General features: G+C 52.1%; 1 protein-coding gene and 1 long non-coding RNA gene across 14 annotated transcripts in view; one reads left to right on the top strand and one right to left on the bottom strand.

Moving 5' to 3' along the window:
• Positions 1-1,325: 1,325 nt before the first annotated feature.
• LOC127228817 (uncharacterized) lies at positions 1,326-1,954 on the top strand. Its single transcript, XR_007835055.1, has 2 exons — positions 1,326-1,489; positions 1,741-1,954. It is a non-coding gene; the product is annotated as an uncharacterized LOC127228817 (long non-coding RNA).
• Snph (syntaphilin) overlaps positions 1,899-24,251 on the bottom strand; it is a 40,346-nt gene continuing 17,993 nt past the window's right edge. Inside the window, exons 1-6 of one of the 13 annotated variants that reach the window (XM_051193787.1) lie at positions 24,042-24,135; positions 13,227-13,254; positions 11,803-12,469; positions 11,088-11,294; positions 8,083-8,232; positions 1,899-4,816 (exon numbers count right to left, since the gene is read on the bottom strand). In XM_051193787.1, coding sequence (XP_051049744.1) covers positions 3,649-4,816; positions 8,083-8,232; positions 11,088-11,294; positions 11,803-11,984 — 1,707 coding nt within the window. In that variant the 5' untranslated portion in view covers positions 11,985-12,469; positions 13,227-13,254; positions 24,042-24,135 and the 3' untranslated portion in view covers positions 1,899-3,648. Of the gene's footprint in view, positions 4,817-8,082; positions 8,233-11,087; positions 11,295-11,802; positions 12,470-13,226; positions 13,255-24,041; positions 24,136-24,251 lie in introns of those variants that run through there. The other 12 variants (XM_051193779.1, XM_051193813.1, XM_051193833.1 and 9 more) reach the window with 12 other exon arrangements.

Raw genomic sequence — 24,251 nt, 5'->3', positions numbered from 1 at the left:
ACCCTAGACACTGGGCACTTAGGCAGAACAGCAGAATGTCACTGAGTGCCGCTGGGTCCCTTTGCAGATTTTGCCTCTTCTAGGAAGTCAGCCACCTGACTTGACAGAGGAATTATTGCTGTGTTCTTTGTCTTCATTGATCTTTGTCACAGATTGTGCATAGATTACTTATGTAACCCTTTACTGTCTGTAGGTTAGTTGTAACCATTTACTGTCTTTTGAATAAAGAGTGTATTTTAAACACAGCCCCTTCCATGAAAGTTCCCAGAAATTCCAGGATCCTGGGTCCTATGACATGCCAGGGTTACTTTTGATTTTGGACAAGGTCTTACCTGTGTACCCCCTCAGGGAGCAGTGATCTGTTTCTGTGTTGTGGGATGCTTGCCAGTCTGCCATAGGGATGTTGGCACTGAGGGTCATGTGGCAGGGGTAGTTGAGGAGACCCTCTACTGGCTTGGGGACCCCTGCCTGAGTGGTTATGGCTGTTTTTGTAGCTACAGAATGGGCCAAAGAAGCCATTTCAGGACTACTGGGAAGAACTGGAATATTCTCTCAGTGCTGGGCAGGATGTGATCTGAGATCAGAGTGGGGATTCTAGATCCTGTACCTGATCCCAGATGGTTAGAGAGGCCCCACCCTACACAATAGGGCCTGGTAGGGCTGAGGCAGCCAAGAGCGGGTTCCATCTGTGTTGGGTGCCATGGTGAGTTTCTCAGCCACCCCAACACAGAGAAATGACACGGTACAAAGACACCAGGCTGAGGGGCTGTGTGTGTGTTCATGCTTTAATTCAGGGCTGTCTGCTACAGGCACAACTCTGTCTGAACAAAAAGACAAAGGAGACCGAGTCAAAGCCCCTCCCCACGGCCCCCTCCTGTGTCCCCTGAAGTTTCTGTCAAGGGAATAGCCTAATGTGAGTGCATGATGGCCTGTTTGTGTTGTCATCTAGTTAGGAGGGGGTGTGAGTTCCCTGGGTGGAGGACCCTCAATAAATAGCCTTTGGCCCTAGAGCTTGGGATCTTCTGTCCGATGCCTGTGAAAGTGGAAAGGGGTCTTGGTGAAAAGCTATGTATGCTACCTGCTTGAGACATTGGTCATGAACTCTGCTCAAGGCTGCCTCTGTTCAGAAGTCCTCACTGAGCCCTGACATTGGGCTCCAGAACTAAGGAGCCACTACTTCAAGCCACTGTGCTCCCAAGGGCTCAGTGGCTATAGAAGTAGTTCCTGGGGACACTTCCTCAAGACCTTGTCAGCTCTGACTGGAGGCAGGGGAAAGGGGCACCCTAAACATTTCTGCTCCAGGAGCCAAGGGCAAGAGGGCAGCCTATGGTGGGCTAGCCAACTGGAAGGAAAGGGGGGAGCTTCGGGGATGAGCATCGAAGGGGGAGCCTGGCCCAGTCCCATCTCGCTCTCAGCCCCCTTCTCCAGATCTGGGACCAGCAGGCTGCTGAAGTGTCCACGTCTAAGCCCACTTCATGGGATTGCACAGGTATTGCAACCCCCTCATACAGTTATGGGACTCTGAACTCATATATGCTTAGGAACAGGGCCTGTACCCTGGCCTGCAGGGATCCAGGGTCATCCAAGGGCTGGGTAATGACCTGCTCACTCCACTGGCAAGGAGCAGAGCCCTTCTGATAGGCAGAACTCACAAAAGAGGACCCCTGCTGTACGCAAGGCAGGGCTAGGATCAGAGCAGGAGCAGGTGATGGTCAGTTTCACTACTTACTGTCTCTACAGACCTGGATGCTTCACAATGGCTTCTCCAGCAGCAGGAACAGAGTGGACCACAGTCCTAGCCCTGCCCAAGTCCACCAAAACACGAGACATGACAAGAAGGCCCAGACAGCAAGACATGGAACAGAGGGGCTGCGAAGTTGGACTAAATGCCAGTGGTGTGAAAAATATATGGATTTTTATGTTGTCAAATATAGTTCATACATTTATTTTCTCAGCAGAGCTTCGACTGTTGCTAAGGAGACATATGGAGCTCCATGAGTGCATGGCACAGGAGGCTCAGTCCATGGCCAGTCCTGGCTTGGCTTTGGATCACTTCTATCCCCTGTCTCCATGGCACCACCCCAGTGTCCTATGGGGCAGCCCCAGCGAGGCCTCGGGCATTTGGGTTTGGTTCAGCTGGGGTAGGGGTGCTCCACCAAGGATGGCTGGTCTGAGGCCCCAGTGAAGGTGGGGGAGTTTTGGAGGCACAAAGCGTGTGGCAGAGGGCTCTTGCCCTGATGGCTAGGCTGGCTGCCCACTCGCAGTGCATGCAGGTGCCCCCGGGGAGGGCACAGAGTGGAGGGGCAGAACTCATGAGTCAAGTAGTGGTCACTGGGGCAACGGTGAGGGCAAGTGACCTCAGCAGAGAACCAGAGCGGCTCCTATGTCAGAGAGTGAGATGCAGGCTTCCACCAACTCCCCGGTGTGGGCCAGTCAAGTAGGTATGGCCTCTCTGGGAAGAAGAGGGGAGTGAGGCTCAGGGCATCTTCCCAGGCTGAATGGGCCTGGACCAGGAGCAGCCCAGGCAGGCTCCCACTGCCTGGCCATGCCCCTGCTTAGGAAGCACACCCAGGGGACCTTGCTTTGGCATGGATAGGCAGATGCTGTGGCTTCAGGACACCACCTGGAGATCCCTCCAGATGGTCACCTTCCTCTGGAGACAACTGGGTCAGAGATTCGGAAGCCTTCATCCCAGAAAGTAAGCAGACTTGGGGTTCTGGGGTGGGCGGGAAACCAAGACCCTAAGGGAATGGAGTGCAAACACAGGGTCTGAGGTCAAAGGGGCCTGGGGCAAGTGGCCTCTGACTTTCCCAACTTGCTGAGGCACCTCTAGGCTACAGATGAGTAAAGGGCCCCAAGAGCTGCTGGCCTTGCCTTCTCTGTGCTGGAGGATTCACCCAATGGAAGCTGGGGCTTGGGTAAGGACTCCCTCCCAATCCCATGGTTAGTGTGTCAGGAGTGGTGAGGGGCACTGGACAGTTTGTGAAGATCTAACACACCCAGACGCCATGAGGAAAACAGACTATGGGGAAGGCCTGGAGGACAGACAGACAGACACAGAACCTACCCTGCTCTCTACCCTTCCTGCCTGAGCTGGTTATTCCAGCTGGATCACACTTTTGTATCCCAGGGCAAGGGAGGAGGAGAGGCTGGAGTGTCAGTGGGACCTGGGCAGCGAGACCCTGCTTGGAGTGGTTCTCTGCATTTTGGGTCCTGGCTGCCTCCATTTGAGGAGGTAATACTGGTCCAGGAGCCTAGGAGAGGGAGGGCAAGGGGTGGCCTGGGAGAGAAGACATGGAGTGTGCTGGGTGCTGGGAAGGATGGTGCAAGGGAAAGGAAGATCCCCAGGTCAACACAGCCAGAGACCTTCTGAGCAAGGCCTGCCTTGTCTGAGTCTGGGTGGCCAGAGGGGCCAGAGGGACTCTTAGTTTCTCCCTCTTCACCTGGCCACCTTTACTTTTTCTCTTGAAGCTTTGGGATGCCTTTCTGAATCCCTGATACTATTAACATTTGGGGTGCGGGGTGCTATTCCAGACCTGAAAGTAAATAAGAGGATGACCACAGGGATCTGATGGGGGGGGGCAGCAAATGGCATCCTACAATCAGTGGTCAGGCTGCCAGAAGTGGAGGGCTGGTATGGTAGCCTCCTCAGAGTTGGGAGCCACCTGCTGAGCTGGAGCTTGGCTGGCTCAGTGAGCGGCAGCTGATCCTGCGGATGGAGTGCAAGGCCACTGTGCAGCAGCCCCGAAGCAGGGAGCTGATGTTGTAAATGGGCTGGCCCTGGCGCCGCTGGGAGCGGCAGAGCCAGGCCACTGTTGGCACAGCTGGTACTACCACAGCCAGCAGATCCACAATGTAGTGGCGGCTCCAGTAACTCTTGGGTTCCTTTTCGGTGGTAGCTGCCTCCTCCTCCTCTTCCACAGGACACATCACACTCACGGGCAGTCCCGGGTTGGAGTTGGCTGCAGGCTGATGTGTAGCTGGCCCACAGGTGATAGGCTCTGGGACGTCAGGCTCGTCACCTACTGTCACCACCACTGCTGAGTTGGGGTCTCTGGGCCCTGAGGGGTGGGGATCCAGCTCTGAGTGCCTGTCCTTGGGGACTGTCCCACACACCTGAGCCTGGCCTACTTTCTCCAGGATGGTGTCTAGGTCAGGCTGGTACTGCACGAAGTCTGTCTGGATGGCCCGCTCCTGCATGCAGCTGGCTTGCACTCCAGCCTCCATGCCGCACAGCAGCTTCTCATAGGTGTTGCTAGCAGGGAATCGGGGGCCCAGATTGAAGGAGCTGTGCAATGAGGCTTCCTCAAGGCCACAGTCCACTCCTGATGATAGCAGGCTACTGGCTTCCAGGGCGTCCGTCCGACTCAGTGTGTCGTCCGCAGCCACAAAGCCACTGTCAGCTCCATCCTCAGCAGAGGCGCTGGAGGGATCCCCTGGGTGGCGGTCACCACAGACAGCTGGGTCACTCAGCTTGGTGTAGGTGGAGCTGCGGGTGAGGGAGCGTGCAGGGGACCCACCAGCCGACTCCCCGGTTCCTTCCTCCTTGGCTATTCCGTTCTGGGCTACCTCCATGCTGTGCAACAGTGTCTCCAGCTTCTTGTTCTGGATATTGATGTCCACGAAGTACTTCTGCAGCCCCTTGTCCTTGTCAATCAGGTTGTTCTTGACCGTGTCGATGACCTGCTTGAGCTGCCTGATCTCCTTGCGGGCCTCTTTCAGAGCCAGCTGGGCTTCCACACGATGGCATTCCTCCTCAATCCAGTCCTCCTGCATGCGGGACAGCTGGGTCTTCAGGTCATCAATCTCCGTGTCCCTGTGAGCCAAGGAAACATACTTACTCTATAGCCTGTCCCCCTGACCTGTCACTGCTGCTGTGGAGAGAAAGGGGATGCCACCAAACACAGATGGCCCCAGAGCGGGGTGGGGGGTGGAGTGGGGGTGGGGAGTGGGTGGCTCAAAGCTAGGTAGGAGGGTCTAAAACCTCTTCTTCCTTTCATCCCATAGGGAGGAGGAAGGGTGGGTGTAACCAGGGGCCAAGATAAGAGAGACTCCCGGAGGGAAAGAAAATGGCAGGAGGAGCCACATCCCCATCTCACCACTAAGCCATGCCCTTCACAGCATTAACCCCAGAAGAGACTGTGCAGGGGAGCTGATGATTTTACAACATTCCTCTTGCAGAACGCACAGAGGTGAAATGAGCTGGGTGAGGAGGACTGGGTGGCTCTCTTGGACCATGCTAGATTTTACTGCCAAGAGGAGAGGCCGAAGAGAAGGATGAGAAATGCAGTTGCCAAGAGAAGGTCTGTGCCAGCAAGTAGAACTGCATCAAGACTTCCACCCAGAGATGTTACAACCTTTCAAGTCCCTGAGTTACAGAAGGGCCTGGGTGTTGAAGAGGAAGGTGGTTAGTGAACCATGCCACCGTGACGAAAGGGAAAATCAGGTGAGACCCAGTGGACACTGACTGCAAGCACTGGGAAAGGAGGACACTCAGGGAGGCTTACCATCCTACCCAGGTATTCCTCAGGACCTTCTGAGAGGGGAGACCCACATACAACATCTCAGCTGGAAGTCTGGCTTATGGGAATAAACTACCAATGGCATGGCTGTCACTAGGCAGGGTTATGAGCCTAGCAGAGTGACTGTACCACATAAGGAACCACAGATTTTCCAAAGTTAGATTGAAAATCGCAGTTGGAAATAGGCTCCAGATGCCAAGCAATATCCTCTAGAAGGGTCTGACCACTCAACATGGTATGATTCATCAGTGGGCTGGGGGAGGACAGTGAACTGGAGCTACCTGAGTGGCAACTGCAGGTAGATGACAGGCATGGGGGTCCTTGATCTCCTGCCTCTTCTTCAGGGTGGGGCATTTCTACTTCCCACTGGTGCCTGCCCCGAGAGGTGAGTTGGGCATGCTCAGCTCAGCTGCCCCCTTTTGCCTTCTCTCCCTGGAGCCAGATAGAGCTCAGGGGCAATGGCTTCCCAGTCCTGAGCTGGCCCGGAGCTATGGGAATAACATTTGAACTGCATCTTAAAGGAAGGATCGGGCTAGGATGCAAAGTTGGAAGAAAAAGCACATCAAAGTGTGGGGACACAGTATCCACAGCACAGAGGGGGTTGTTGATGCACATGCTGGCTGAGAAGTAGAAGTCAGGCTAGCATAGGAAGTATGGATATTAAATAATACCTGGAGGGCGTGAGGAGAAAGGCACTGTGCCAAGGACAGGCCTGCTGTGGGGCCTTTTAAGGGCAACAGAGTGGTTGGGCACAAGAGGACATTTTGCCAAATACAGGTAGATGGCCTGTATGCCACTGCTGGCTGGCTCAGAGAAGCTGGGGATGGACTGCTGGCTCCCTGTGGACATCAGTGCCACAGGACAATCAGACCCCGAGGATCCCTGGGAAGAGGGCAGGAACCTGAAAAGGAAACCTTAGTTCAAGGATAGTTGAGCCCATTGACCGCCCTGACCTCTGAAACCTCAACAAAGCCAGGCAGGACCAGTAGAATGCTGTACCATTACATGTCCAGAGATGGATAAAGACAGGAAGACCAATGGATGCCAGGATGATTGGAGAGTATGAGGAGTGACTGCTAATGGGGATAGGGTAGTAAAGAGTATCAAAGCGCAGCAACTGTGGGGGTGACCAACCAATGACCGGTCCAGCTTGAGACCCATGCCATGAGAGGGAGCTCACCCCTGAGGGCCAGGACCCAGAGGCAGAATACCCCAGAGCCTAGGATTGAACCAAACATGACTGGCAAAAACAAACAAACAACCCCCCCCCAAAGCCAGTGAAATGATTCCTAATGATACTCTGTTACACTCATAGAATGATGCTTAGCCCAACTGATGGAGATAGATGCAGCCACAGCCAAATATTAAGCAGAGCTTGGAAGAGAGGGACAAGAATTGTAGGAGCCAGTGGGGTCAAGGGCACCACAAGAAAACCCATGGAACCTACTAACCTGGGCTCATAGGGGCTCACAGAGTCGGAACCAACAACCAGGGAGCCTGCATGGGCCTGACCTTGGCCCTCTGCATATGTTACAGCTATATAACCTGGTTTTCTTGTGGGACCCCTCACAGGGGGAGCAGGGGCGGTCTCTGACTCTGTTGCCTGCTTTTGGGACCCATTCCTCCTACTTAGAAGTTCTTAGTCTCACTATAACTTGATCTACCATGGATGGTATATGCATGGGAGGCCTGTCCTTTTCTGAAGAGAAACAAGTAGGACTGGAGGGAAGAGGGGAAGTGGGGGGAAGGACTGGGAGCAGGGAGGGGAAACTGGTTGGGATGTAAAAACCAACAAAAGAGGTATCAGACTGTGGCAATTGTGACAACTCTGAGACGTGGTACACAGCATCCTGTGGTTGCTTTGGGTAGGCCAGTTCTGTGGTGTGTAGAATAACTTTGGGTGGGTATGAAAGCTGCTGGAGAAGGAAGAAAAGGCACAGTGGGGTGCCTGCCCTGAGCTCTAGTGTCCCCGCAAAGCTTGGTCGTCCTCAGAACAGACACAGTTCAGAGGAGGCTGGTGAAGGGGGCTGGAGCTGGGGACGCCCACCCTAACAGTTTTTGTTGTTTGTTGTGACAAGGCCTCACTATGCGTTCCAGGCTGTCCTCAAGCTTACAATCCTTCCTCAGCCTACTGAGTGCTGGGGTGACACACACGTGCTATAGTGCTCAGCCTGTGAAGTGTGACTTTCAGAGATGAAAGCACCAGGAGGGCAGCACCAGTGTCCCCAGGGGCTTGAGAGTGAGCACAGCTGGACCCGAGCTCCTGGGAGACCCTCAGGCTGACAAGGCTCAGCCACAGCAGCTCCTGACCAGCAGGAAATGACTGACAGTCCTCACCGGGACCCTTTCCTACTGGCCCCAGGAACCTGCCTAAAGTGGTCAAGGGGTGCTGGGGGCTGGAGCCTCTACAGATGGGCCCACACGAGGCTTTGCTGAGAGGAGAGTTGGTAGATGGCAGCAAGGCCCACCCGTCCTCCTTCACAGGGGATACCCAGGACCCTGGCTCTGCTGAGATTAGAGCCGGTGGGTATTCCCACGGTTTCCCTTGGCTGCCACTTACCGATCCTGGAGCCGGTCCTGTGTGTCCTTGAGCCGGGCCTTCAGGTGCCGGATGCAAACTTCCTTCTGCTGCAGTGGAGTCAGGTACTGCTCTGGGGTGGGGGGCTTGATGCCATGGTTGTCGCTGCATAGTGTATACTTCATGGAGCGCCTGCAAGGGTATGTCCATCAGGGGTGGGGACCAGGAGGGCAGGCCAAGTACAGAGCTGGGCCAAGGAGCTCCTAACTATCTTCAGCTCAGCCTCCGCCACCAGCCCTCCTGGGGGCTGTGGGTATGGCACGAAGAGAGCCAGCCTTCTGTGAGGCGAGTTTTAATGAAGCTCTTCTGAGGGAAGAGTTGGATAGGTGACTGGAGACACCTCTCTTAGGGAAGAGGGGATCTCTCACGAGGCTTGTGTGTGCTCGGTGCCGTATGACACTCCGTGTGGACCCTCACTTGCAGCAGTGGGTGAAGGGACACCTTTGTCCGAGGAACACACACTCACTTCAGAGAGGGTGGCTCAGCCAGCCTCCATGCAGTCTGTGCGCTTCCTGAGCCCGGGCTGCCTGTCTTCAACAGAGGGCGTGAGAGTGGGGAGCAAGGGCAGGTTCCAAGTGGACCTGGAGGACAAGGACTCACCTGCAGAGGAGGTGACATCTTCCTGGGAGGGAGACACTCTCCTCCCTGCAGCTGAAAGCCTATCTAGCCTAGGGACAGGAATGGGGAGCACAGACACAGGTGTGAGGTCATGGCTGTCTCTGCAGCAGACGCCCTGATGCGCTCTCTTCACCCACCTTCAGCAACAAACATTACATGTACACATTGAGAGGCCTGGCCACTCCTTCCTCTCAGGAAATTCATGGTATCTTGAGACATGTCCCCATGGGTATATATATATATACCACAGGAAGCCAGCCATGCCTATGCACCCGCACTCTGAGACACGGGTGAGCACACATGTGGATACTTGCTAGGCATGTCAATTAGCAGCAGGGCCCTGAGTAGCACCTAGCTGGGTGCCTTCTGCAACTGATACAGTGTGTTATACCATACCACTGGGGAGCGGCCTCCACCCAGAGGGCCATGGGGGCCAGGGTAGGAGGGCTGGCCAAGGCTTTCCTAGGAATGAGAACTCCCTGACTCCACAACAGACTATGGTTCAGATGGTTCCACCCACAGCTTCCTGGCTGCAGGATCTGTTCTTGGGAACCTTGCTTGAATCTTGGTTTCAAACCCCAGGAGTGTTTCTACACAATGGAGACTGGGGCCTACAGCTGTATCACTCTGCTGCTCCAGGGGCTAGGGACACTTAACCTCAGTGTAGACACTTCCCAGAGCTGGAAAAGAGAGGCCCATTGTGGAAGTAGCCAGGTTGAAGGCAGATTGAGTTTCATGAAAGCTGTGTAATGCTTACTGTAAAGTGTTAGAAGGTGGCAACAGGAGGGAAGCTGGGTCACACAGCTTCTCTTCCACCTTGCAAGGGGCAAGGGGCAAGGGGTGGCATGGTGGGTGCCTGGGCTTTCATGCCCTGCTCTAAGATCTCCCCCAAAGAGAAGCCATACAGCATCCTCCACTCAGACCTGTTATCTGTCCTGTCTTGCAAGGGATTTGGCAGGAGGACATACACCTGTGCTAAGAGCTCTCATAAGAATGAGGGTTTGCATGAAATGGAGGCTTTGAATGTTCTCATCTGCTTTCATGGGCATTTCCCCAAGACACATTTAATACATGTTTATAGTCACTAGTTCCCCCGCCCCCCCACTGTGTGTGTGTGTGTGTGTCATATTAAAAAAGAGAGACATCTGATCATATCATACATATGTTAGCAGAGACAGCCTGGCTGCAGTGAAGTTCTTAGGTAGCATTGTCCTGCCCCCCTCCAGGGAGGTGGTAGGCCTCCTTTTGGGCAATAGGATTCTCTACAGGTGTTCAATTTGCAGTTTGGGACTGCCCCAGGGGCCTCGGATTGGAGATGTATTACAAAACTGTTACTAATAGCAAAGTCTGGATGATTCCAATTTTATGCTTTTCAAGATATAAATTGGTTAGAAGCCAGACCTGGGCACAGGTCCTACATACGAATATTAACAACCATCCACACCTTGGTAGAAAAACCCAAGATTTGTGCCTTTAATAGCGCTGGACATCCCTGAATACAGAAAATATCTCTGCTGAGAGGAGCAAGACATAGCTTGCTGGAAGGAGCTCAACTGTAGCCCCAAGCCTTTCTGTGGTCCAGGACGTACAGGCAGTGCACAGAGCGACTCACTGACCTCCCCGGGTTATTAGCTCCATTTTAGGGAAAAGAAAAAATTGAGCCTCAGAGACAGGAAGGCTGCAGCTGCCCACAACCCTCCTCCAGTGCCCACTTATATTCCAGCACCTAGGAAACTGGATGCCACATCAGCACCCTGATTCTAACATCCTGGTCTTCGTGCTGTCCAGTGTGACCCTGTATTTCATGTCTCCTATTGTACCTAGAGCATAACTTAGCATATGCCACATAACTTAGCATATGCCACATAACTTAGCATATGCACATCACCACCCCTGTCACTCCAAGTGCCTGAGACAAATGCCCCTTATCTTGCTTTCTCCTCTTTGTTTGGGATGGCACCAAAGGGAGGAAAGCACTAATCCTTTGTGAATTAACTGGATAGGTTGCTAGCAAGTCACGTGACCCCAGTTCTAACCAATGAGGTCTAGGCAAAATTTCACGGGGAAAGTGTCCCTTCTCAGAGCCATCTTGGGATCATTAGGACAAAAGGTGGTCGCATGGATGGTGACCAGGAATAGGAAAGACCTGTGATGACTCAGGTGTTGCTTGTCTGAGGCCCTGGCATCTCGCCGCATGTGCTCCTGTACATCTCACAGATAGGAACCAAAGCTCAGAGACAGAAGACCTGTTCTAGGCCAGTCAAAAAGAATGCTCGAGTTGGGATGGGCAGAACATGTTGCTGTCCCCCCATCTCCTGGGCACCAGGTTCCCAGGCAGCCAGGCCTGGCTGGAAGGAGGAGCAGGTTACCTCGGCGTGGGGCTGCTGTCACTGCCCTTGCAGGAGCCAGAGTTGCTGCTGCTGCTGAGGGAAGAGGTGCCGTAGGCGTCCCGCACACTCACAGGTGGAGAAGTACGCCTGGGGGCGGGGAGAACAGGCAGCTGCTCATTCCGGCTGGCGGGCAGCTGCGGGCACTGGGCGAACACAGCCAGGCCGCTACGGCCTAAAGTGCCCCCACTTCGGGTTCATCACGGGGAGAAAGGCAATGGGGAGGGGACACACACACACACAGACAAGGGCGACAGAACAGACAGTGGAAATCAAGATAGAAACCGGAAGGTGGCTGACCCTCCTAGCTCCCCACGGTCAAGAACAGAGGCTACACAGGGCTGTGGACAAATGGTGGGCCCTCGGGTCTCTCAGCCCAGGGAAGGGTATCCATGCACGGACTGAAACAGAGGGGAGCAGAATGGGGCAGACAGGAGGTGACTGGAGGAGGGACCCACAGGGTGACAGTCAAAGGAGAACTGCTGCAGGGACAGTGATGGCAGAGCTGGTGTGATGGGAACCTTCAGATAACTCTTATATCCGCCATGTCATTTAGGTCCTTAAATAGTTCCTGGAGGTGGCATGGATCAGCCCGCCTACTTTAAGGATGGGGAAACCGAGGGCACAGTTTGCTTAAAGGCACACTCCAAGCCCTCCTGCCTCTGAAGCTCAAGCGCTAGACCAGGGAGAGACTCACCTGCGAGATCCAGCAGAGGTCCGTCTACTTCCCGGCAGGGACATGGCCATGAGGCTGCGGGTCCTGGTTAGCGGTGGGATGGGCGGTGTTCCCGGGGCTGAGGAGAGAGGGCGGGTTGTGGGGGGCGTAGGGAGGGCAGGGCCGGGCCATGTCATCCTCTCACTGGGGCCACTCCCTGGCATGGCTTCTCCTTTTGCCTTTCGGCACGACACCCCAGAACCAAGCGAGGACCTGCAGGCTAGGCTGCAGGCGGCTGCCTCTGCCAATGGATTCAGTGGGGCTTGGCACAGACTGCTACCCCTGGTTTAAAGTCTCAGGCAGCTCGCAGAGCCTCAGGGATGGCTAGGAGTCATCAATCCAGCCCCAGATCTTCCAGGTCAGTGAAGGCGCCCAAAGGGGTGAAGACCCCCACCACAGTCACGGGGACAGCAGGACAAGGGCCTCTTGTCCACCAGCGTAGCAAGAGGTTCTTCTACTCCACCAGCAAACCCTGCTTCTGCCTAGGTCCCTGCCCCTCAGATCCTGCCTCCCACATCCAGTCCTCCCTCCATGGCTGGGGCTGCAGGTTGGAAGGACTCCTGGTGTAGGGGTAGGAGGCCCAGGTTAGGCCGGGCTGGCCTCGCTGACCATCACCTTCCCAGTTGGCACGTGGTTCAGGGCTTCCTGGCTACAAAGGAGACAAGACAGACGGACATACCAGCACACGTGTAGAAAGATAAATGGATACAGACAAAATGGGCCACTCTAAGATGCGTCATACATGTCCATGTGCATGCTCAGATGCCTGCCAATAAGGCAGGACAAGCAGCCAGGCCCTCTGACTCCCATGCTGCATGCATGTAGGCTAGCCTCTGTCATATAAACATGCACATTTATTTTAGCACATCACAGGAAACTGAGCACAGGCTTGATGCACATGAGGCCAAGATCAACAGACTAGAAGCCCTCCCTAGTTGCTGAGTGTTCCATGGTGGGTTTGTCTAGCAAGCAGCGTTCACATGCCTAGGAGACTTGAGGAGAGGATGGGTGGACTCAGCCGCCACCGACTCCTGTGCTGGGTCATTGGGATGTTCTCTTGAGTAGGGATTTCAGTGTCAAGGAGAGCTTTGCAGGGATGTCTTCAGGGATGTGGGGGAGGGAGAGGTCCCATGCAGAGGGCGAAGCTGTCTGGGATCAGGGCTACACTAGATAAACATCAGCCCAGAGCTCCCTTGGGACAAGGGAGAGAAACCTAGGCTTCCTACAGCCAGTGACTAGTTTTGAGCCAGCCCCAGAGGTTGTAGCCCCGACTCCACATTCAGAGAAGGGACGGTAGACAAAATAGCCTGGGAAAGCTTAGCCCTGGACTTTAGCCCATGCTGGCCAAGAAGCAGCCGCCAAGCCAAGCCCCACTGCATACCAGCCCGTGCTACACGTGTACGTACATTACGCCATTGACTTCTCCCAAAAACCCTATGAGGAAGTGCTGAGATTAGTCCCCTCTTACAGATAAGGAATCGGGGCCATCGCGAGCAAAAGGACTTGCCCAAGTCACACCCCAGTTGTGTGGCAAGACCAGCATTTGAACCAGACCAGCATCAGATGCTGAGATCTCAACCTCCAGAGGTTTCTGACCCAGGGACTACCTCCTTCCCACGTCAGGGTCCCCTGGAGCTTGCTTCTCCCGCACAGTAGTGGGGCCATCTCCTGAGTGGACAAAGGCACTACTCAGATGGCCAGTTTCCTGGCTGTGATACAGAACACAGCCTGTTCCCCTAGAGGGCCTGGACACAGCCAGCATTGTCTGCCCAGAGGTGTCAGATGTAGGAGCCGCTGACACCATGCCTGTCACCTGAGCTGCCCACCTAGCTTGGCACCACTTTCCATCCACCAGTCTCAGTCACCCAAGCAGAGCCTCTGGAAACAACCTCAGAGCCAGACCCACAGTAGAGGCCACAGGCAAATACAGATAGAGGCATCAGTGTCCAGAGAGGCACCCGGAGTCCCTGCCTCCCAGGCACAGGAAGATCTTGTGGGAGCAGCTAGAGCAGAGTAGGTAGGGGGCGATAGCCTTTGCTCACGCATGGATTACCTGCCACACAGTGAATTCCTCTGAGGTCAGGGGGGCCTGCTAGCAGCTTTCTTTCATTTGGGCCCTTGCTAGTCCATGTCACGCTGGCTTCACTGGCCATGTCCCCGTCCCCATCACTGCTTGCCTCCTAGCTGTAGGCTGGCTGCAGGGAGGAGGCAGCACCTTCAGAAGGCTTCCCCTCCCAGCTTCGATGAGTGTGGAAGAAGAGCTGGTGGATTAGGTGGACGGAGCTCAAGGCCTAGGTCTAGGGAGGCAGGAGAGAAAGGCTAGATGGGAACGCATGTGGTCCTGGTACAATGCATGCTTTGTCCCAACCGTCTGCTATTACCTTGCTTAGCAACCCCTCCTCCCTACTCTTGCCTTCTCTTTTCCTTCCTCCCTGGCTGTGGGTGGGAATGGGGTGGCATTTGTACCCGGACACAGCTGACAGTCTCCTGGGAGACCAGAAGCAGCCATTAATTCAGAGCAGAAGTGGAAGTGGCATTTCCCCTGCTGGGATGGGACCTCACAGGCAGGGGGCCTCTTGGGAAGGCAGAAGCCACCCGGACCCACAGGGCACCTCCTCTTCAGGGTCCTGCTCAGAGGCCCCAGTGTGTGTCCCGTGTCGTCTTGGCTCCTCCCTCTCATCATACGCCTGGAGAGGAGGCATGTTGCCAGGGCATTTATTGCCATGCCGCCTGTTTAGCCTGGAGTCCCACAGGCCTGTTCTGGGCAGCCAGAGGCAGCCACTTGGAATGAAGGTGAAAGGAAACTAAGCCAATGGAGCAAGGCCAACAATCTCTCATCTCTTCAACCCCAAGGAAACCCGCCCTCTCACACCAGAGTCCCTCTGTTTCCCCATTGTGCACACTCCATAGTAACCACACAAACATCTGTCTCTTTGACTGGTCATCCCCACACCCAGTGCTGCCTAAGGCCCTAAAATGGGGAAGAAGAACTGTAAGGATGCAGAAATATGGTCACACAGATCTGGGGTTGAATTCTGGTTCCCGTACTTGGACTGCATGCTTCGTCAAGTCTGGCTACTGCTGAGCTTCAGCCTTGCGTCTGCCGTGGGCTGCACCTCCTCTCTGGGCACTGTGAAGGTAGCATGCGGCAGTGCATGCCAATGGCATGGATGGATGCTCTAGCACACAAAACACTAAACAAACAAGAGCAGACAGTGCTCTGGAAGTAGACACTTGGAGTGTGATAGGACCTTCAAAAAAGAAACATATCCAAGACATTTGGGGGGGTGGGTTCAGGAAAATCAAGAAAAGCCTCTTCTACCCTGAAACTCTATGGGTCTGGGAAGGCAGGGGCAGCATGGCCAAAGGCAGTAAATAACTCAACAACACAGTTGCTTGGAAGCTGGGGTGCCTGCTGAGGAGCAGTGGGAGTGAGGCCACAAGGGGAGGTGGGGCCAGGCCACACAAGCATGAGAAGCCAGGCTCTTGGCCAGTGGGCCACAGGGAGGCGTGGAACTGTCCCATAAAGGAGAGGGGCACATCAGATGTGCACATGAGAAAGCCCCGGGTGGGGAGCCCTTCATAGAGTGTGTTGGGAAAGGACAGGGCCGGAGGGAGGAAGACCAGGTTGGAGTTTGCTAAAGTCTTCCAGGGGTGAACTTAGGAGGGCAGGGGTCTCGGCAGCATCAGGAATAACAAAGGACCTGGACCCTGTTTGAAATACATCTGAAGCTCATGGTTATGTGAAAATAAAGGGGAAATGCTTAATTCTGGTGATCAAGTCCTTTCCACTTACAACAGTCTCCTCCTCCTCTTTTTCTCCTCCCTCCCCCTCTGCACACAGGTTTGCATGAGTGTGTGCGTGTGCACATGTATGCATGTATTCAATGACAGCTCTGCTTGTCAAAGCACCACTGTAACTCTGCTTGAGCTCTCTGCCAGTGCACAGCATCCTTCCCCAGGACTGTGTGCTCTGCAGCCTTCCTACAGGGACTAGCCCTCATCCCTTCTTGTCTTAACCCCTTAGCTGAAGCTCCCTGGTGTGTTTCAAAGGAACAAATACAATCAACATGTAATTGTTCATAACACATTGGTTTAAAAATCTGTGTTAGATCATGGAGCAAAACTAGATGGTCTCTGAGGAAGGAACTCTGGGTCCTACATTCTGATTCTGGGGCTGTTTATGGAACAAGGGATTTGCAAATGATGCTTTCTTCTTCAATGACTAGACTCCTGGGTAGCAATTTCCCCTGCTTTAGATTAGAAAGTGCATCTCTTGGGAGATACTGGCATCTTACTCGCTAGGGGAGCAGCCAGGTGCTCAGATCAGCATCCCAGAATATACCTTTGAAGGTCTTTTTCAAGGCACTAGCCATCAATAAAAGGAAAAAGCAACCCTAAATCCCAGAGAACAGAACAGGCTGAGCTGGTGACTCAGCCCCTAACAGCTGTGCAAAGCAGAGCATGGCAACCAGAATCTGGAGGGATCCCATCTCTGCCAAGGCAGCAGCAGAACCTGGAACATTCTTCCTAGGCAAACACAGCAACTTGTGCTCCTCGAATGCTAATTCCCGAGAGGGGAATGGAAACGGGCCTGGATGTCTACCAACAGCCACCCTCCAGCCTCAGAACACTAGGGCAACTTCACCAGGGTGATGGGCAAAACTCTGGTGCCTCAGGACAGCCTTATCCTCCCCCATCAGCAGATTCAAGCCCAGCCTTCCTGCACTTGATGGGAGGCACCTCTCCAGTTCATTTCCTGTCTCTGGCACAAGCCACTCCATGGACTGAAACCATTCAATGGAGCCACTGAATTCTATGTTCTCACTGTGGCAACCCCAGTACAGTGGCTGGGCTGTTCCACAACTTGGACAAATGCTGCAGGGGTTCCCAAGGCAACAAGGAAAGGCTTGAGGGCTGAGGCAGCACCACAGGAAGCCTCCAGCATGGGCCCCAAGCCTTGTTCCATGCACCACCTAAGGGAACTTAACCTCTGTGCTGCTGTACACAGTGCACTCAGGCTTTCTTCTCCATTTCAGCCAGTGGGGTCCTCACATCTATTCTACTTGTGGAGGGTAGGCTGATTAATCTTGACTATCAGCACTGGGGATGAGGAAAGCAGCTCATCCCACAGGCTGGGCCCCAGGGCAGAATAAAAGGGAACAGAAACTATAGATAGAGGTACCCCCTCATTCTGCCTGTCAGTTTGTTTTTCTCTCCATCTCTTTCCCTCTCTGGGTGCATGAGATGAACAGCTGTTTCAAACCCTCCCTCACCCGATAGGCTAACACTGCTTAAATGGCACAAGATGAATCCTGTCCCTACCTCTCATTTTGCTGAAATGTTTTGTCACAGGGACAAAAACTGACCAACTAGAAAGTCTGAAGACGTGTGTGTGTGTGTGTGTGTGTGTGTGTGTGTGTGTGTGTGTGTGCGCGCGCGCGCATGTGTGCGTGCATCTGTGTGAACATGGAGGCCAAAGTTGGGTATCTTATCTTCTTCAATGACTCAACCTTATTTTTTGAGACAGGAATTCTCACTAAACCTGGAGCTTACCAGTTCATCTGGACTGGTTGGCCAGCAAACCCCAAGAATCCTTCCATTTCAGCCTCCCAGGGGTTGGAATTACAGGTGTACACCATGCCCTCCTGGGGATCCAAACTCAGGTTCCCATGCTTGCATGGTAAGTTCTTTGCTGACTGTGATTTCCCCAGGCCAGGAAGACCATTTTATCTTATGTATTTGTTTTAGAATTCTTTACTTTTTTTTTAATTGAAAGAAATTTGTTGTTATTATGAATATGAGTTTTTACATGTATATATGTGCATCATATGTGTTCCTGGTGCTCGATGCCAGAAGAGAACATCCTCTAGAATGTAGTTACAAATGGTTGTGGACCACATGTGGGTGCTGGGAACCAAATCCAGGGTAAGGTGATTTTTAAAAGAAGGATTTGGGGGTTGAGGATGTAACTTGATAGCACTGGGCTTTCAAAGTATGTGAGAGGGCCTGGGTTAAACCCCAAGCACTGCCTAACTGCCCCCAAACAAGAGGATGACTACAGGTTAGAAATGTGAGCTATAACTTCATCTCCACTAGGATGGCTATCAGAAGACAGGGAACAAGTGTTGTGAGTGTGGAGAAACACTCATGCATAGCTGGTGGGGATGTACAATGGTGACTGTTGTGGAAAACAGTTTGTGAGCCCTCCACAAAGCTAAACAGGACTGCGTTTGAACATTCAATTCCACTACTAGATAGATTTCCCAAGAAATGAAACAGGCATTGAAACACTGCACAGGGTAGATGCAAGCACTATTTCCAGTAGCCAAGGGTGGGGAGCACTTAGTGTTGGTCAGTGGCTAGAATGAATGCTGCACAGGGTGTTCATGCTCTAGGACTTTAGCCATAGAAGAAACGAGGTAGGAACATGTACCACAACATTGACGAGTCCTGAAGACACGAGTTAAGTGAAAGAAGTCAGATGCAAACTCCAAGTGCTGAATGACTCTGTTTACACAAAATGCCACCATGGGCAAATCTAGGGACAGAAGTCACTTAGTGGTTGTCAAGAGAAAAGGAGAAGAAACAGAAGCAGCTGCCTACAGGACAGGAATGGGGCTTCTCAAGTGGGATGCTGCAGATGCTTGGCGATTAGATAGTGGGGTGGGTTACACAAGTTTGTGCATGTACTACAAATCTGGGGATGGTACATTTTCAAGGGGTGAATTTTATGGTGTGTGAACTGCATTTCAATTTAAAAATGCAGTCAAAACAAATCCACATAATCTCTATTTTTAATGAATAGTTGCTAAAGGACAGGCATGGTTCAGAAGGGAGGGACTGGTCCAGAACACTTAGCAGGGGCAGCAGGGCAAGAATAGAAAGCCAGTTCTCTGCCCTCCCCTGAGACCAGAGACAAGCACCGCAGCTAGACTCCTTCCAAGGAATTCTTCCTGTGCCTTCTCTCTAGGCTGAGCAGGACTGCCCCTGTTCCTGTAAACAGCAGAAGCCCTACGCAGAGACAGCTGCTCTTCTGTCTCTCAACTATCCCTTCTTTCTGCAGCCTAGGCACCATGCAAGCAGGGCCCTGAACCCTCAGCAGCTCAGAGTCACATCACGGGATCACTGGTGGTGATCTGGGGCCTCTGCTCTCTCAAGTCCAGCTACTTCAAGCACTTGGGGCAACTTGTCTGTGCCAGTGTCTCTGGAATCCAACCAAGATAATAACGGGAGAGATAGGTAATTCCTGGGAAACCAGACTGCTTCATCCCATTATCTCTTAAAGGGACCTGGCCTTCATTATGGATAATCTGTACACCTCTCAGAGTCTGAGAAAGCATGAGCTGATGCTGAAGTTACAGGCACCCTCTTCCAGACAGGCTCTCAAGAACATCTATCAGGGCAATGTCTGGCAGGCCTCCTACATGGGTCCACTCCTTCCAATGCCGGTTGCTCCAGGATAGACACTCTGCAGACACCAGGGAGAAGTGTGGGAGCAGAGAGGTCATGGTGCCAACTTCAGTTTGGTAGCCAACTTGGCAAATGACTCCCGGCAGATGGAGGCCCCCAGCAGCCCTGGCCACAGCATATGCTTTTCTTGGGCCTCCTCACTGATAGAGCTGTCAATCTCTGCAGCTCCGCCCTTGTCCTTCCTCCTCTCAAGCAGCACAGGAAGATGATGATGGTGGGCCTCCATCTGCATGGCTTCTCTGTGCTCTTTGGGTCATGGCCCTTAGAATCCTGGGTTCTTACCACTGCTTATGCCAGCATCTATTCCAACTATCAACAGAGGCTAATATGGTCTCAGCAGCCTAGAATGGGAAACACCTCAGGGAGAATGTGTCACCATTTTATCCACTGAGAAATTAAAATCCAGCAAGGACAGGTAATGAGAGGCCCAGCAAATAAGAGAGAGTATAGTCTGGTAGCTGGATTCTAGTGAAAGGCCTTCTGTTCATTCTCCACCCATTCCCATTTAAAAGCAAGCCTGAGTTCAATTAAGAACAAAGAGATTTTTCCAAATGAAGAAGCCTTTGGAAGAAAGCTGAGGGGTGAGACAAGTGATCTACCAACTTCAAGGCAGGTCACACACACTAGAAGGAAATTGAGGCTCAAGGAAGAAGGTGCCACCACACAGGACCAAAGGGATGATGGAGATATCAGCAGGTCTGCTTGGGACCACAGGCCCTTCCCACAGGTACAGCCCTCCACCAAGCAGTGATTAGAGAGCCTCTGTCACCTGGGGAGGCCAAACCAGGACCAACACACTCATTGCTACCTCATAACTGTGATTTTGCTACTGTTATGAATCATAATGTACATATCTGATATGCAACTCCTGTGAAAGGTTCCTTCAACTCCCAAAGGGGTGGCTACCCACAGGTTGAGAGCCATTGCTCTAGTCCAGTGGTCATCTTTTCTTGGCAGGAAACCAAGGACTTATAAAGCCCACAGTATGAGCAATAGTATCAGAGGACATGACCCAGCTTATCCAGATCCCCTGCTTTGCCGCTTCTGCTGGGAGCCAAGCCGTATCTGTGTTCTGAGGCCTATGGGCTGAGCACAGAAATGCAGCACAGCTCACCCAAGTATGCCCAGTATTGCCCATGAGCCATGCCCGTCACTGCAGCATCCCCTTCTGCAGCTGCCAGCTGCCCTGCAAGTGGTCCCTGTGCAGTTGATTGCTGGTGGCGTTTCCCGCATCGTGCTGAACCCTTTCACTTTCAGGAAGATCCCTGGCTTTCAGCAAGGCCCAGCATCACTCATGCTTGCTGGATGAGGGCCAGGGATCAACAAACCCCTCTCCAGAGAAGCTGTCCTGCCTCTTGGTTTTGTCAAAACAAGCATTTGTAACACTTTAAGTCAGGGAATCTGCAAACACCCAGTCCTCACTTCAAAGTCTTTTTTATTCATGGAGAAACCAACTAACTTAACAGAGACAGCATGGTTCTGAGATCAAATGCACCCGGGTCTGGGCTCCCAATGCCATTGCATATGTCTAAGTCTCAGGTGCCTTTTCTGTAAGTGGGGCTGATTACAGTTGGACATGGAATAGCCATCATGAACAACATTGGCAACAATGCCTGTTCCATACTGACAAAGTCCAGAGGATGCTCCCCAGAAACAGTAGGGGCCACTCATTTACCTGAGTATTTTCTTTATGTTTATTTCAAATTTATTATTATTGTTATTATTATTATTTAGTGTAGGGAGTGGGGGTGGGAACATGCACACACATATAGGAGACAGCCTTTAAAAGTGGATTCTCTCTTTTTACCGTGGGATCCATAGATAGAACTAAGATTGTCAGGCTTATGAAACAAATGTTTTTCCTTGTTGAGCCATTTCACTGGCACAATTTGTGTGCATGTGTGCGTTCGTGCGTGCGTGTGCATACTCTCAAGTATAAGTATGTGTATATCATGTGTCTCTATCACTTTCTACCTCACTTTTTGAGACAGGGTCTCTCACTAAAATCTGGAGCTCACCAATTATTTACTCTGTCTAGCCACTCAGCTTCGGTGATCCACCTACCCCTGTTCCCCAGTGCTGGGGTTACAAAACTGTATCACCATGGCTGGATTTGGTCCTGGGTGCTGGGGATCTGAACTGGGGCCCTCATGCTTTACTGACTGTGTCATCTCCCCAGCCACTCTCTTCTTAAAAATACCTTTCTTGTGTGCCATGTGCATGCAGTGCCCATAGATGCCAGAAGAGGGCACTGGATCCCCTAGAATTGGAGTTATAGATCCTTGTGAGCTACCATGTGGATGCTGGGAACCAAACCCAGGTCCTCTGGAAGAGCAATTAGTACTCTTGACTGCTGAGCCATCTCTCCAGCCTCACTTTAATGTATCTCATCTATTTCATCTTTATCTCAATCCTAATTCTTTCTGTCTGTGGATATGTGCATGTGTGAAGTGCACATATATCATGTGGGTTTATATACATGTATGTATAGAGACAAATGTCTCTTCCTCTGCCTTATTTTTTGAGACAGGATCTTTCTCTGGCTTTAGAACAATTTAGGCTATGCTGGCTGGCCAGTGAGCTCCAGGGATGCACCTGCCTGTCTCCCCGGCACTGGGATTACAGACACATGCCATTGCATGTGATTTTCCATTGGTGCTAGGGGTGGGGGCACATGCTCAGCTTGCACGACATGTATTTTACTGACTGAGCTATTTCCCCAGCCCCCTCAATTCAAAATCCTAATGTGCAATGTTAGAACAATTTGTACTTCAGAGGTTCCTGAAGCATAATGTGTGTGTGTGTGTGTGTGTGTGTGTGTGTGTGTGTATGTGTGTACAAGTACATGTGCTGGTGTGCATGCTTGTGTACATATGGCAGCTAGAGGTCAACCTTGGGTGTCACTGCTCAGGAGCCATCTATCTTGTTTGTTGAGACAGGGTCTCTCTCACTGGGAGTCAGATCTCACAGGGTAGGCAGCCAACAGCCTCTGATTCCAACTCTCCAGAATTGGGATTATAAGTGTGTGTGGCTGTGTTCTGTTTTTTACACAGGATTCAAACTCATGCTTGCCATCTCCTAGTCCCGCTCCCTCCAAACATTTATTTTTTCACTTTGATTTTAGTTGGGGGGGGGGGAGAAAAAAAAGTCACTGTCTAGCAAACAATGGCACTTCAAGACACTGCCACTTGGGTGTAAGAAAGCACCAAGATTAACATTCCCGAAAGCACATCTCTTTAGTCTTTCTTCAGAAATCTGTTTCTCTGAGGCTTTCCTTCTATTATTACTCACAGCAACCCCACTGCTCCAGCCACACGGTGCTTGGATGTGTTTCAGAAGAGCTGTGCCAGCCTTCCTTTCCTGCTCAGCATATCCAGAAGCTGACGCCTGTCAGAACTGCCAGTGCCCTTCCACAGACTCAGCTACCATTGTCTGAACACAGTGATCCTCTGTGTTAGCCCCTACATAGGTATACATATACCTACAATCAAGTGTGTGTGTGCACGCACGCTCACACACACTCACACACACACACACACACACACACACACACACATACAGAGGTCCCTTCAGAACAGGAATTGGATTGTGGCACCCCTCCAGTCAATGCCTCCCATCCAGAGACAGAAGCCAAGTCCTTACTTTGGTTGATCTAAAGTCCTTTACACCCTTTTCTTTCCATCATCTACCATCTTTGACCTCTGCTACTACTCCCCTCATCCACTAAACCTTCTCACACCGTCCCACCTCAGGGCCTTTGCACGTGCCAATGGTCCTGCCTGGGATATTTCTCTCCCACACCTCTTTTTCCAGCATTCTCTCTTCCCACTCAGGTCTCTGTTGTAAGGACATCTTCCCAGTGCAAGTCATTTAATATGACACAGGCTCCCATCCACCAGTATCCTCCTCTTTCCTCTCACACTCCACTGCTCTCTATCGTCCTTTGCCACCACAATCGTATTTATGCACTTATTTGTCTATTATCTTTATAGGTTCCAGGAGAGTAAAGACATATGCCCACTTTCTTCTTGACTGTGCCCCCTGTCCTTAGACTAGTCTTACTATCTGCCCAGTCTCCGATGCAGACTTGCCGAGTGATAGGTCAGTCTGCACTTGCCTGGGGTGATGTGAGCATCTCAGCAGTGGAGATAGCTGGGGTGCTTTGCTCACATGATCACAGCCCCTTCTGCACACACTGTGTTGTGTAGTGGGTCATCTTTCCTTCAAGGCTGATTCTACTCCTTGGCAGAGACCTGAGCACAAAACTACTAACCGGGTCTTGAGGACAAGGATGGAAGTAGCATTTTTAAGAGGCCGCTGTTTATCATGAGGAGTGGGCACTCCACCACCATTCTCTCCATTCACTTCCCACCCTCTGCAGGATAGGGATTGTCTGGGTCTCAGAACTCATTCCGGCTGCCCCTCCCCATGACTTCGCTGCTCTTGTGAAATCCAATTAGATATGTCAGCAATCCCAAAGCCTGACAGCAGCCCTCAGACAAAGCAACACCTATCAATTACGCTTGCTTTTCATTATCCATGGATCTTATATTGTAAAGTCACCCACTTTGCTGATATTTATAGTCTCAAAATTAATACTGTCAACTCTTCCCTGGTCATTCACAGACAGGCATGGGTGACAGGAAGTTCGAGTTACTAGGTGTCTGGGTTCTCTGTGAACCACAAGGCACCTTCTTAATTTTTTTGTAAAAATAATTTATCTTTGGCCTGCATATATGTTTGTTCACCATACATGGAGCTGAGAAGAGGGTATCCAGATCCTGGAACTGGAGTTACAGATGGTTGCAAGCCACCATGTGGGTGCTGGGAATTGAACCTCACCGTCTGGAAGAGCAGCCAGTGTTCTTAACCACTGAGCCATCTCTCCACACCAACAAGGTAGTTTCTTGGCCGACTTCTTCTACTGCAAGTACAAGATCTAGTCAAGATCTATAGAT

The sequence above is a fragment of the Phodopus roborovskii genome, unplaced genomic scaffold, assembly GCF_943737965.1.
Source record: "Phodopus roborovskii unplaced genomic scaffold, PHOROB, whole genome shotgun sequence".
Classification (NCBI taxonomy): domain Eukaryota; kingdom Metazoa; phylum Chordata; class Mammalia; order Rodentia; family Cricetidae; genus Phodopus; species Phodopus roborovskii.
The sequence above is the reverse complement of the archived record's forward strand: the minus strand, read 5'-3'. Positions and strand labels throughout refer to the sequence as shown.